At 24.3% G+C, this 14,100-nt stretch overlaps 1 protein-coding gene across 1 annotated transcript; it reads right to left on the reverse strand.

Annotated features, from left to right (window-relative positions):
• Positions 1-1,227: 1,227 nt before the first annotated feature.
• On the reverse strand, positions 1,228-13,133 carry LOC149515799 (uncharacterized). The gene is made up of 5 exons (XM_089741794.1): positions 12,473-13,133; positions 9,510-9,869; positions 8,085-8,444; positions 6,837-6,980; positions 1,228-1,286 (listed from the first exon to the last, which is right to left on the reverse strand). Exons 1-5 carry the CDS (start codon positions 13,086-13,088, stop codon positions 1,228-1,230), a joined length of 1,539 nt encoding a protein of 512 aa, XP_089597920.1. The 5' UTR covers positions 13,089-13,133.
• Between the last annotated feature and the right edge of the window lie 967 nt (positions 13,134-14,100).

The following is a 14,100-nucleotide window of genomic DNA, read 5'->3' on the forward strand; positions in this document are numbered from 1 at the left end:
CGCATGGGCATGTGGGGGTGCTATAACCTTAATTGACTCCGAACCTTGTTTTGGGTTAGTAGACCTGAATCTATTCTTTTAGGGACCTTTAGTCAAGCTTAGGAGTTCTCTAAGATGATAGATTCTTTAGGTGACCAATCACATCTAGTAAAAAAATTGGTGGTGACTCCATTCATTTGTTAAATCTAGCTATAGATTTTTGAATCTATATGTTATGACAGTGGGTGATATTGTTTACTCCATTAAAGTTGTTGAACAGGAATACTTCCTTGACATTTCCACTAGTCCTCACAGATCAGACCTGGACAACTCAATTTTCATGGATGGCGGTGAAGATGTTTTCTCTCCTCACGGCAAAGATTCCCTGAGTAACTCAAAATTTGAAAATGCTGGTAATTTTATGGCTTTGGATGAAGATAACACTGTTATTGCGACTGCTGATACACCTAGAGATTCTAAAGAAGCATATGATGTCGATCTTGGAAATGAGACAAATTTGGAACAATTATGGACATGCGGAGTTAAATACAGGTGTTGGAGTTAATCCTTCTTTAGAACCTCTTTTGAATAACGATGAAAAAGAACAATTAAATCTAAATTGAATCATGTGGTTGATGATTCCAATTTAGTGGATCAAGCTATTGCTACTTCTACATCTCTTAGGATATCAAATGCCCATCAGATGCGCTTAGGGATTCTATTGGTGGAAATATCTTAAGTGATCTTCAGTCAAATCCAGTTTCTATTGCTTATGAGTAAGAGTGGTATAGACGCTGAGAAACTTTTCAACGTTGAAGGTAAATTTCACCTTGTTACTATTCGAGCAGGTAAAAGAAGGAAAAAAACTAAGGCAAAATATTGGGAAGATCCAAAAGCAAGTCTCGCCAGATAAAGACACCTCTAGTTTCCATTGTTCAAGACCACTTTCGGATGAAGATATTGGTTCTCGAAATAGAGCTTTTCTAGAAGAGGCTGAGAAGATTTGGGAAGTTGGTAAATTATTGGGTTTATCTGTAAATGAAAACGATGTTTCCATTATTCAACGTATTGCTGGTTTAGAAAGACAGGATTGGGACTGATACAAAAGGGCTTTGTCGATTTAAAGGTTCTAATGAATTTGGTCTTATTTACAAGCTTTATCAATATAGTTAAGGAATTTGGCAAAAGGTATTTTTAAAGTTGTGTTTGAAGGATATGATAGTGGATATGAGGTTAATATTGGGAATTTTAGCGTTTTGCTATTTGTATGCTTCGGGATATGGAAGTGGCTCTATGGTGGCTGTTAACTGCAGTAAAAAGAATAATCGACCATGAAAGTTGTTGTCTATATTTTCTAAAATTGTGATGCTTTGGAAGTCAATTGGGGCATCCAGTTTGATGAAAATATTTTAAAAAGCTGAATGATATGGTAGATGTCATGGCAAAGGTGGGTGGATAGTGGTGATTTTGTTCTGTACGGGATAGTGGTGTTTGCACCCATTACTTGTTTAGCGACCATGGTACTGTTTTTTTTTTTTTTTTTTTTTTTCATTTTTGTTTAGATGTCATGATTTCTTCGTTTTAGGTGGAAGTCTTTCGTTAGAATTGTGCTTGGTGTTTTTTTGTTGTCTCTGGTATGGCTTTAACTATGTTTCTTGGTAAGATTCTTGTATTTCACTTATGATGGTCCTTTGATCTCTAATAAAAATATGTTTTAGCAAAAAAAAAATAAAATTACATAACTATTGCTTTTTATTTTGTAAAAGAACAGTTAAATTCCCTAATTTGACAACAAAAAAGGTAAAAATAACACTTATTTTTATTGCATAAAATTTTTTAAAAAAGAGCACATAATTTATAATTATTATAATATAATATAATTAATTATAATTTAAAATTATGTGAAGTTTATTAAAATTTTTTATGTAACCCATATTTATAAGTGATGACCCCTAGCCTATATAATAGTTTATAAATGACTAGGTAATAGCTGTAATATTTAATAAAAAAATTTATAATTGAAATGCTCCAAATAAAAAGCTAAGATAATTTTAGACAAATCTATATATTATATTAAAACAATCCCGTGATGAAAGCATGATAGTTGGGAATGAATTGAAAATTGATACGTGATTGGATAAGTGAAGAATGCTTATCTTTTAATTTTGAATGTTGATTTTTTTAGGCACGGAGTACGACTAAAAAAATCATTAATACTATATTTTAAAACAATGGATTTTGTTAATATATTTTTTTAAATTGGTTTTTGTTAAATATAATTAATCATAGGTTTGGTCCACAATTACCATATAAACTTTACTCATTTGTCTTAAAAGAATGGGCTGAGTAAAAAGTAATATAGGCTAAGTAAACGTATGAGCCTTAATTTTTGTATTAAAAGAGTGGACTTAATATATGATGTTATAATAATTTTAATCTAATTTTTAATATCCATATTTAAATTTATTATTTATATGTAATATAATAATGCTCAAATTAAAATTACCTTATCTATTCAATAAAAATTTTATATTATAGAACATTTAAATTTAATATTTTATTATAATATTACACCTTGTTGATAAATAATAAAATTATATTAATTTTAATAAAATATTACGTATTGTTAATAAATAGTAAATTTAGAAAATCTAGAAAATGAACTGACCTAATGTCATTAGCTAATAATAGAAAATTACAAAATGGATCAGTTCCAATTTAATGAAACTTTAAATTGGTGTTAAAAAAAAAATTGAGGGAATAAACACTACAAGGTTTTTAATTTGGTTTTATTGGTGTGGAAAGACCGTTTCCTTCGCACTTCAAATTAAACAATCATTACAATACAGGTTTTAGTTATAATTTTTTATGCAAATTTTATTTTAGAATACACTTTTTATATGTACTTTATTATATCATATTTTCATTTCTAGAATCTCTATCTGCTTCTACTTCTCATTTTTCTTTCTTTCATTCTTTTCTTCTCGCTATTCAGGTTGTTTATTTTTTATTTTTATTTTTTTTCAGGTTTCAAATATTTTAGCTTGCTTTTTATCATCTATGTATAAAATTAAACAAATATACACATATTACATCATCTTTTACTGTTTTCAATATACAGAATACCAAAATACAACATTCACTTAATTCCATGCAGTAGGGAAAAAAAGGGTATATAACAAATAGTTCAAATATATTCATATGAATCTTGTAAGATTACAGTATATTAACTTTTGACACTACTTATAGAATCTGAATATTATTGTTTTTTATAACTTTGTTACGGTGAATATCAAATATATTCATTTGAATCTTATTTAATTTATCCCTCATCATGAACTTTTGAATTTCACAATCCTTTTAATATATACTTAACAGTTTTAATCAATTTAATGATATCTATATGGTTTAATTTTTATGAAACATTTCACATATAGCCAATAAAACTACTCCACGCTGATACACACTATTAATAAATATAAAACTAATGTATTACGTTTTTTATTACACAAAATATAGATTTTAAATATTTGCAGATAAATAAATATAAAAATATTAAATATTATATTACTACTTTAAGTTAGATGTAACAACAAATTAAGTAAGTCGGTATTAAATAAGTATGGGAGTAACAAAGTACGTTAGTATTACTTTTTATTACATTATAAAACATATCAAGTAATCTAATATATATATATATATATATATATATATTATATTACAACATACAAAGTTACTTGATCAAAATTGCTTATGTGAATGCCTAGGTGGATAATCTCTTTTAATGACACATAGGATAATATTTATATTATTTTATTTATCAAATAAAATTTTTTAATAAATTATTTAAATTGATATTTTGGATAATTATTTAAATTAAAATTAATATCTATCTAAGATTGAAATTTTTGCATAAGATTTGAATTCAAATATATTAAATCATAATTTATCTTTTCTTTTTAAATTTAATGGCAATTTCAAATATATATACTTAATAAAATTTTATTTTCTATCAAATAATTTTATTTAATAAATTATTTTAATTTAATATTTTTAGGTAATTATTTAAATTTAAATCAAAATCTATCAAAAATTGAAAATTATTTAATAGATTATTTAAATTTAATACTTTTAGATAAGTTAATGAATTAATGACTAGAAAGCATGTATTTTTAAAGTAATAAAAGCTTACATCTTTATATGAAAATATAAGATATTTGAATATTGATAAAAAAGTTAGATAAAAATAGTTTTTTGCTTTGAAAACAAATATAATGTTTTATTCTAATATATATATAATATTACAATATACAAAGTTACATGATCAAAATTGCTTATGTGGATGTCTAGGTGAATAATCTCTTTTAATGACATATACGATAATATTTATATTATTTTATTTATCAAATAAAAATTTTTAATAAATTATTTAAATTTAATATTTTGGATAATTATTAAATTGAAATCAATATCTATCTAACATTGAAATTTAGATATAAAATTTGAATTCAAATATATTAAATCATAATTTATCTTTTCCTTTTAAACTTAATGGTAGCTCCAAATATATATACTTAATAAAATTTTATTTTTTGTTAGATAATTCTATTTAATAAATTATTTAAATTTAATATTTTTAGATAATTATTTAAATTCAAATAAAAATCTATCAAAAATTAAAAATTTATTTAATAGATTATTTAAATTTAATACTTTTAGATAAGTTAATGAATTATTGACTAGAAAGTATGTATTTTTAAAGTAATAAAAGCTTATATCTTTATATGAAAATATAAGACATTTGAATATTGATAAAAAAGTGTAATAAAATTATGTTTTTGCTTTGCAAAAAAATATAATGTTTTATTCTAATATATTTGTATATATTAGATTACAACATATAAGGTTACATGATCAAAATTGATTATGTGGATGCCTAGGTAGATAATCTTTTTTAATGACACATAAGATAATATTTATATTATTTTATTTATCAAATAAAATTTTTTAATAAATTATTTAAATCCAATATTTTAGATAATTATTTAAATTGAAATCAATATCTATCTAAGATTGAAAATTTTATATAGGATTTGAATTTAAAAATATTAAATCATAATTTATCTTTTCTTTTTAAATTTAATGGCAGCTCCAAATATATATACTTAATAAAATTTTATTTTTTGTCAAATAATTCTATTTAATAAATTATTTAAATTTAATATTTTTGAATAATTATTTAAATTCAAATAAAAATCTATCAAAAATTAAAAATTATTTAATAGATTGTTTAAATTTAATACTTTTAAATAAGTTAATAAATTATTTACTGGAAAGCATATATTTTTAAAGTAATAAAAGCTTACATCTTTATATGAAAATAAGAGACATTTGAATGTTGATAAAAATGTTAGATAAAAATATGTTTTTGCTTTGAAAACAAATATAATGTTATATTTATGTTCTAATTCAAATATTTTTATATTATATATTTGGTTAATTTATTTGTTTCTCTTTAGTCCATAACTTTTTTTTTTTAAATTTGCTTAGATTGATTATAATTAAATTTTGTATTATATATATTTTTTGTTTTATTCATTTCTTTAATGTTTTTATTCTCTGTTCATTTATTAACATATTTACTTTTATTATTATATATATTTAATCTTGACAAATTAATATGTAAATTTATATTTTTTATTTCCTTTTGCTATACTTTTTATTATTGAATTTCTTTGTCTACAATGGATGATATGAGAAGAATGATGATTACTACCACATCTGACTCACAAAAAATACAATCAATTATGTTAAAAATGATTAAAAATAAAAAAAATTCAAAAAAAGTTTTTAATCTTAACATAAAGAATTATTGTTTCTCTTTTATCTAAAAGATAACTTTATTTCGTTTACATATATAGAAATAATTGTTAGCCCAATATATTTGTGTAATAATACTTGAAGTATATAAAAAATAAGAACTAATAAAGGCAAATGATTATAACAAAATTAATAATTGTGATTTGTTGTTCAATCACATATATATATACACCACTTAATCAACATTATGATAAAAATAATTATTAATTTTAATTATTTAAGTATTGATTCTTGATTTTTTATCAAATAAGAAAAAAGCGGTAGCAAAATTTTTAATATTTAGCCAATAAATTGAAGAAAATATATTTTTATGAAAACAAAGATTTTTATAATTCTTGAAAATTTACAAAAGTTTAGATTTCTTTTAGATGAACAATGTCATTTATAATATATTATGTATAAATTATCATTTAATTGTAATTAAGTATTTTATAAATATATAATTATATATTAGATAAATAATTAAAAAATAAATTTAAAATTATGAAAAATTTAACATAAAATCCCGTACATTGTACGGGTTAAAAAAAGCTAGTTTTATCATATATAATTGCAATGGGATAATAAAGAATAGCCGTATTGGCATCCTAAGTGTTGGGTACCTAACTTTTTTCCGCCTTGGCCTACCTTGTAGTCTTCGGTACTGGTGTGCATCCTAATTAGGGGTATCATTCAATCATAAAACTTTTTCTAAAAAATTAAAAATATTTTCCAAAAGATGGATTTTTAGGTTTGGTTTTCAAATCCCTTTGAGTCTTTGTTTTGCCTTTCCCTAATTTAATTGGAAACAGCATTTGATTTTAATAAGATAAAAAGGTTTAGAAAATCATTTCTCAAGCCTTTCAATGGCACCTCATTTGTTTAACAGTTTTCATAATTTTATGATTATTTGTTTTATAATTCTAAAGTAAACTTTTTTGAAACTAAAGTAAATAATTTTAAATAGAAAAGCAATGAAATGTTTATAATAAAATTACCTGATAGACTATTGTTCGAGAGTTCAATTCTTTTCAAAGAAGACATGTTGAAGATGGCATGTGGAATCAACCCATTTAAACGCATGGATGATGCATATAATATCTCCAATGAAATAAGATTCTTAATCTCCCATGGAATTTCACCTACAAAAGAACAACAACTTACTATTATAAAACTATCCACTTTCTAAACATTCCAATAATATTGAGGTTATTTAAAATGCAATAAAATTCTATTAAACAATAAATTTTATGAGATTATTGATTAAATTAGTTAATTAAATTCTCTTTCTAAACATTATCTAAAAAGAGACTAAATACCAAAATTTTGAGTCATAATGGGGAAAACATAAAAGAAACTTAAGCTCATTTGGTTTATGTTTTTTTATTTGTCTTTTACTTTCCATTCATTGTTGAGTATAATGTACCAATTATTCATAACTTTTGTGCAATATTTCATTTTCATCCTCTAATTTTAAAATGTAGTTTATATCCCTAACCTTCTAAAAATGTTTTAAATTCATATATTTCATCAATCATCAATGAAAAATCAATGAAACATGCCATGTGACTTAAATTTTTATCTAAAAAAACAAAAGGATTCACCTTTTTTTGCCATGTAACTAAAAAATATTTAATTTACAATATTTATTATGTTTAAGAGAAATTTATTTTTTAAAATTTAAAAACCGATTATTTCAAAAAAAAGTAAATTAAATTTTCAAAAAAATACAAACAAATTATTTTATGTCAAATTTTTTGTTTATTTAAAAAAATGGAAAGAAGAAATATTAAAAAACAAAAGAAAGAAAGAAAGAAAAGGGGAAAATTAAAAAAGAGAAAAAAAAGAAATGAGGAAACAAGAAAGAAAAGAAGGAAAAATAAAAAAATAGTTTGGTTAACCAATTTAATAATGACATTTATCAGCTTTTTAAATGATTATTTCAAATTTTAAATGCAAGTTTTAGGAGGAAAATAATTCATTTATAGGCATCCTAACTTTTTAAAATGCAACAAAAGTCAATCACATAAGAAATTCTAATTTTTTCAATGTTAAAAATATGAAGGAATAATTAATTTTTTCAATACCAAGAGTTTGAGTCAAAAATAGAAAAGCATAAAAGAATATCAAAATAGGACTATTTTCTTCTATTAATTTTTATTTTTTTTATTTTTTTCTTTTTTTCAATATAAATAATAATAAATATCAATAAATTGAAATCTAAATAATCAAATGCAAAAGTTTACCTTCTACATCATTATCACCTAGATATATCTCTTTAAGTTTGGTTAAATTTCCTATACTTCTTGGAATGAATCCACTCAACCGATTAAAAGATAATGATAAAATTTGAAGATTGCTGCAGTCACCAATATTTGATGGAATACGACCAGAAAATTCATTGTTGGATACATGAAGCTCCTCAAGTTTGGAAAGAGAGTAACACATATCCGGAATACTCCCAGAAAGATTATTGCTATAGAGATCAACTGCTTTCAAAGAAGTAAGGTTAAAGATGGAAGCTGGTATTGGACCAACTAGCCTCATGTTTCCGGTAGAAAATATCTCCAAGCTCAGAAGATTTCCAATTTCTGAAGGGATCTCACCTGTGAAAATAACAAAAACCAAGTTGTAAGAGCTCGGTCAAGTAGATAATTAAATTAGATAATGAAACCATTTTCTCCAAATTTTATGAGATTATTGATTAAATTAGTTAATTATATTTTCATTCTAAATATTATCTCAAAAGAGATTAAATACCAAAATTTTGAGTCATAATGGGGAAACATAAAAGAAACTTAAGTTCATAAGGTTGATTTTTTTTTATTTCTCTTTTACTTTCTGTTCATTTTTGAGTAAAATATACCAATTATCCATAACTTTTGTATAATATTTCATTTTCAAACACAAAACGTAGTTGATATCCATAACCTTCTAAAAATGTTTCAAATTCATATATTTCATCAACCATGAATGAAAATTCAATGAAACATGCCATGTGACTTAAGTTTCAAGTCAAAAAACAAAGGGATTCACCCTTTTTTGCCATGTAACCAAAAAATATTTAATTTACAATATTTATTATGGTTAAGAGTTAAATTTATATTTTTAAATTTCAAAACCAATTATTTAAAAAAAAAAAGTAAATTAGGTTTTCAAAAAATACAAAAAATTATTTTTATCAAAATTTTTGTTTATTTGAAAAAAATGGAAAAAATAAAGAAATATTAAAAAATAAAGAAAGAAAAGGGGAAAAACAAAAAAGAGGAAAAAAAAGAAAAGAAGGAAAAATTGAAAAAATAGTTTGGTTAACTAATTAAATAATGACACTTATCAGCTTATTAAATGTTTATTTCAAATTTTAAATGTAAGTTTTAAGAGGAAAATGTTCATTTAAAAGCATCCTAATTTTTTAAAATGCAATAAAAGTTAATTACACAAGAAATTCCTAATTTCTTCAATGTTGAAAGTATGAAGGAATAATTAATTTTTTCAATACCCAAAGTTGGAGTAAAAATGAGAAAAGTATAAAAGAAAACCAAGAAATGACTATTTTCTTGTTAGCCATTCTATTAATTTTTATTTTTTAGTTATTTTTTTATTGTTTTTTTAATATGAATAGTAAAAAAATCAATCAATTGAAATCTAAATAATAAAATGCAAAAGCTTACCTTCTACATCATTATAACCTAGATATATCTCCTCAAGTTTGGTTAAATTTCCTATACTTCTTGGAATGAATCCACTCAATCGATTAACAGATAATCCTAAAATTCGAAGATTACTGCAATCACCAATATTTGATGGAATACGATCAGAAAATTCATTGTAGGATATATGAAGCACCTCAAGTTTGGAAAGAGAGTAACACATATCCGGAATACTCCCAGAGAGATTATTGCTATAGAGATAAATTGCTTTCAAAGAAGTAAGGTTAAAGATGGAAGCCGGTATTGGACCAACTAGTCTCATATTTCCAACAGAAAATATCTCCAAGCTTAGAAGATTTCCAACTTCCCAAGGGATTTCACCTGTGAACATAGAAAAGAATTTGTAAGAGCTCGATCAAGTAGCAAAAAGTATTTTTCTTGGCATTACGATTCATAATGAAACCATTTCCTCCAAATTTTATGATATTATTGATTAAATTAATTAATTAAATTCTCATTCTAAACAATATTTAAAAAGAAGTTAAATACCAAAATTTTGAGAAATAAAAGCGGAAAACAGAAAAGAAATCAAAGTTCATTTGGTTGATATTTTATTATTGGACTTTTACTTTCTATTATTTTTTGGGTAGAATACACCAATCATGTATAACTTTTGTGCAATATTTCATTTTCGTGTATGAATTTTAAAATGTCATTTTTAGATCCATAACCTCACAAAAGAATTTCAAATTCAGCCAAAAAATCAGATAGGTTTACCTTTTTTGCCATGTGAACATTCACATGAATATCTTGTGGCACTAAGATGGTAAATTTCGTCCTATTTGAAACAATTTTAAGAGATCGTAGATTCAAAATTTGAGCTTTAATGAAAATGAAATATTATATATACCAAAATCATGAATATATGATGTAATTTACTCTATTTTGGGGTTTTTTTTTTTTTTTACTTCTTTCTATTACTTTTTGCAAAAACAAAAAAAAAAAAAGCAATAAAAAATATATTATTATCAAGCAGAGCCTAAATAATAAAATATCCAAGGGATATCTTTAGGCTTATAATATTACTTATCCCATTTGGATTATTTCCGTTGAATCAAAATGTAACCTAAGTTACTACAACCATCACTAGAAAACCCACCGCACTAGACAATCAAGCCTGATCTTTATCACAAGATTTATCTTGTTTACAATATTTACGTGCTTATTTGTAACTGCTTTTTTGTTGTATTGTGTTCTTTTCTCATTTTGTCCTCTCCTAAAACTCTTAATATTGTATCCCTCGTTATCCTCCATTGAATAAAGGAGAAAACTTGCATAAAATTCTTTAAGTGAAATTCGTAAAATTTCCTACTAAAAACGATTATATAAAAACCAATAGATTGAAAAATCTTATTATATAAATCAAGTATGCAAAATTTAAAAAATTTTAAAAAATTTATATATATTTTTAGATAGACATTTTTGTAAAAATATTGATAAAATTTTTACCGTTGAATCAGCATTGATTAAATTTTAATCATAAACAAATTTTCTAATAATTTTTTTACGTATTATTGATATTTACATTGAACTTTATCAATCTATCAATTTAAATTTTTTATTAAAATTTTTGTTAAATCATTTAAAAAAAAACTTTAAAAATTTCACTTAAATAGCTTCATATATAAATTTTGTTATTGAATAAATTCCCTTGCCTTTCAAAAAAAAAAAAAAAACCAACGAAGCATGATCTTAGGCTTTACTTGGTCATTAATGCAAAAAGTTTAGTTAAGTACAAAAATAATATTCTTGAATAATTAATTAAAAGATATTTTAATTTCTGTTAATAGTTTATATATGATTCTACTTTTATATAGAATAATAATAAATTATATTTTGAATGCTTATTTTATTCTACGTTTTTTCTCAAATTTAATTAAATTAGGCGATGCCCACACATTGTCTCGCATTAAAATTTTTTTGTTTTGTTATCATTGTTCATTGATTTTTAGAAAAATGTTATCTAATTTTAAACAAAGCAAAAAAAGTAAAAGATTAAAAAATCTTAACGAGAGTGACACATGAATATATAAATTAACTTCTTATTCTCACAAAATATATTTTATAAAAATAAATTTTTTATTATATTTTTTTATGTGCAAAACCCACTTAATATCAAACTTTCAATAAAAAACCATTGAATACATATATATATATATATATATATATTATAGGATGGTATGGTGCAAAGTATCATAAATTCTATTTTGGCTAATCCCTTATTTCTATAAAAAAAATTCAACTCAAATTTATTCGATATTAATTTTTTACAAAAACTCACATATCAAATCAAAACAAATAAAAATATATCAGATATTGATTGTTTTGTGATTTTTATCAATTGAAAAAAAAAAACATGTGGCATATCCTTATTATCATTTAATTCTCACATAAAAAATAAATCTATAAAAAACATATTAATTAAAATTTTGTTAAAGAATAAAATGGTAAAAATGGCAAAGAGGAAAATAATCTTGGTACAAAGTGGGTCTCACCTTTAAAATTTTAAATATTTTAAAAATAGTTATTAAATATTTAAAAAATAAAGAAAAACAAAAAAAGGGGAAAAAGGGAAATTTTAATCTTTCAAAAAATAATTATTAAATATTAAAAAAAAAGGGAAAGATACCACCTGACACCTCAGGATGGTCAAGTTTTGGTCAAAATGACCAAAATTAATTATATAAACAGATAGATATGTTTTAGTTTTTACTATTTTCTTTTGTGTGCATTATTAAAGTCTTGGTCAACGTAAAGCTATATTCAGTAGCATGACTTACGGAGTTTTTGTTTGAACAAGATTTCACTACATAATTACTTCGACAAAATCAGTGACAAATTAAATATTTTGCATTTACAATTTAAGAACGAACTGTTTTGATAAAAGAAAATTATCAAAGGCAAAAAAAAATAAAAAAGCTTACCTTCCAAATTATTTCCACCCAATTTTAGCATTCTGAGCCTTGTTAAATTTCCAATACTCGTTGGAATGTGTCCTTGAACGAGATTGCTCCTCAAGTTCAAGATCTCCAAGTGGGACATTTTAGCTAGAGATTGAGGGATTGTACCTGTCAAATTGTTGCTCTGGAGACTCAAGTATAAAACTTTATTTAATCTCCCAAACCATGAAGGAATTTGTCCACTAAGAAAATTAAAGCTTAATTCTATGAGTTTCAGACGACTTAATTGCCCCAACTCTCTCGGTAAATGACCATGGAAATGGTTGTGGCTCAAATCGAGAGATACTAAAAACGAGAGATTTCCCAATTGTGAAGGGACAGTTCCTGTAAGATTCATGTTGGGAAGAATCAAAGCGCTGACTCTCCTATGCTTAGAAGCGCAATAGATACCAACCCAATTGCAAACAGAGGTAGTGGTGGTCCAGTTATTGGCTAAGATGTTGTGCGGATCAATGATTTGGTGCTTAAATTCGAGAAGAGCATGTTGGTCTGTGTTAAGATTCCTCACAGTCATGGCGTAGCTAACCATGAAACAGTGAATGAACATTAAAGCTAGCGAAAGAAAATGGAATATTCTCATGTTTATGGCTGTGGAAGGAAAGCAAATCGATGAAATTGCAGGATGTTTACGGAACTCTGATCAAAGCAATTCTTAAATAGGAATCAACTTGCCAAAATGACTTAGACTTCAAGAGGAAAGTTCTGGGATGGTCTTGGTCTTCACAATTAATAAATGATTCAAGCTTTTGATTTTGGGCCCTCTAATCTTTTTTGATCTCCTTTTAAAAGCATTGGTGAAACTAATTTATCTTTTTGCATTATTTCTTTTTCTTTTTCTCTTTCCTTCTTTTAATTTTTTATCTTGTACACTTTTTAAGGCCCCATGACTCCCCGTTTTGCGTGGGAGAGTTGCAAAATTGTAATGGCTCTATGTTTTTTTGTCAAAAAAAAAAAGTAATTTATAATATTTTTAAAACTTCTGAGTTAGTTATTGTACAAATCAAAGTAATTTAAATTTAATTAGTAAAATTACTTAAAAATCAAAATGAAATAATAATAAAAATATGTAAGTAAAGATATTTATGTATTTTTATTTAAAAATTGTTTATGAAAGAAAGTTTTTCCATTTCAATATCAAAACATGCTGTAAACTTTAAGGAGAATTTACAATAGATTTGTATATCATCCACCAAAAGAAGTGCTAGTAGTGAGATTCCTCACTACTAGCGCTAAGGTTCCTCACAATTATGACGTAGTTAACAATGAAACAGTACTGGCTGTGGTGGGATCTATGTATATCAAAACAGGTAACATAAAATATTGAAAAAATTGAGTCTGCATAAAGCATAGTTTAAATAGAATTCTGTACACACTACGAACTCATCAACACTTAACACAACTGAGACTATGATAGGATATTGAAGTCAAGACTTGGGACCTTAGCATTGTCTTGGTCTTCACGATTAATGAACACCCATGCTCTTCTGCAATAAGCCAAGCTTTTATTTTGTTCCTTTTCAATTTGTTGTTTTCATAAACGAGGCCTAGTTTAGTATTATCCTCGCGATTGAATAAAGTCTGGGTTAAAAGAA

This window comes from Durio zibethinus, chromosome 12 (genome assembly GCF_047325235.1).
Source record: "Durio zibethinus cultivar Kanyao isolate XHJ-2024 chromosome 12, ASM4732523v1, whole genome shotgun sequence".
Taxonomy (NCBI): domain Eukaryota; kingdom Viridiplantae; phylum Streptophyta; class Magnoliopsida; order Malvales; family Malvaceae; genus Durio; species Durio zibethinus.

What these genes read in the sequence shown, in the direction of transcription:
- LOC149515799 (XM_089741794.1), bottom strand. Translation starts at nt 13,088, where the DNA reads ATGAGAATATTCCATTTTCTTTCGCTAGCTTTAATGTTCATTCACTGT. An exon ending in AGGTTATAATGATGTAGAAG is followed by an intron (nt 8,445 to 9,509) that starts GTAAGCTTTTGC and finishes TTATTTTCACAG; the next exon opens with GTGAGATCCCTTCAGAAATT. An exon ending in AGGTGATAATGATGTAGAAG is followed by an intron (nt 6,981 to 8,084) that starts GTAAACTTTTGC and finishes GTTCTTTTGTAG; the next exon opens with GTGAAATTCCATGGGAGATT.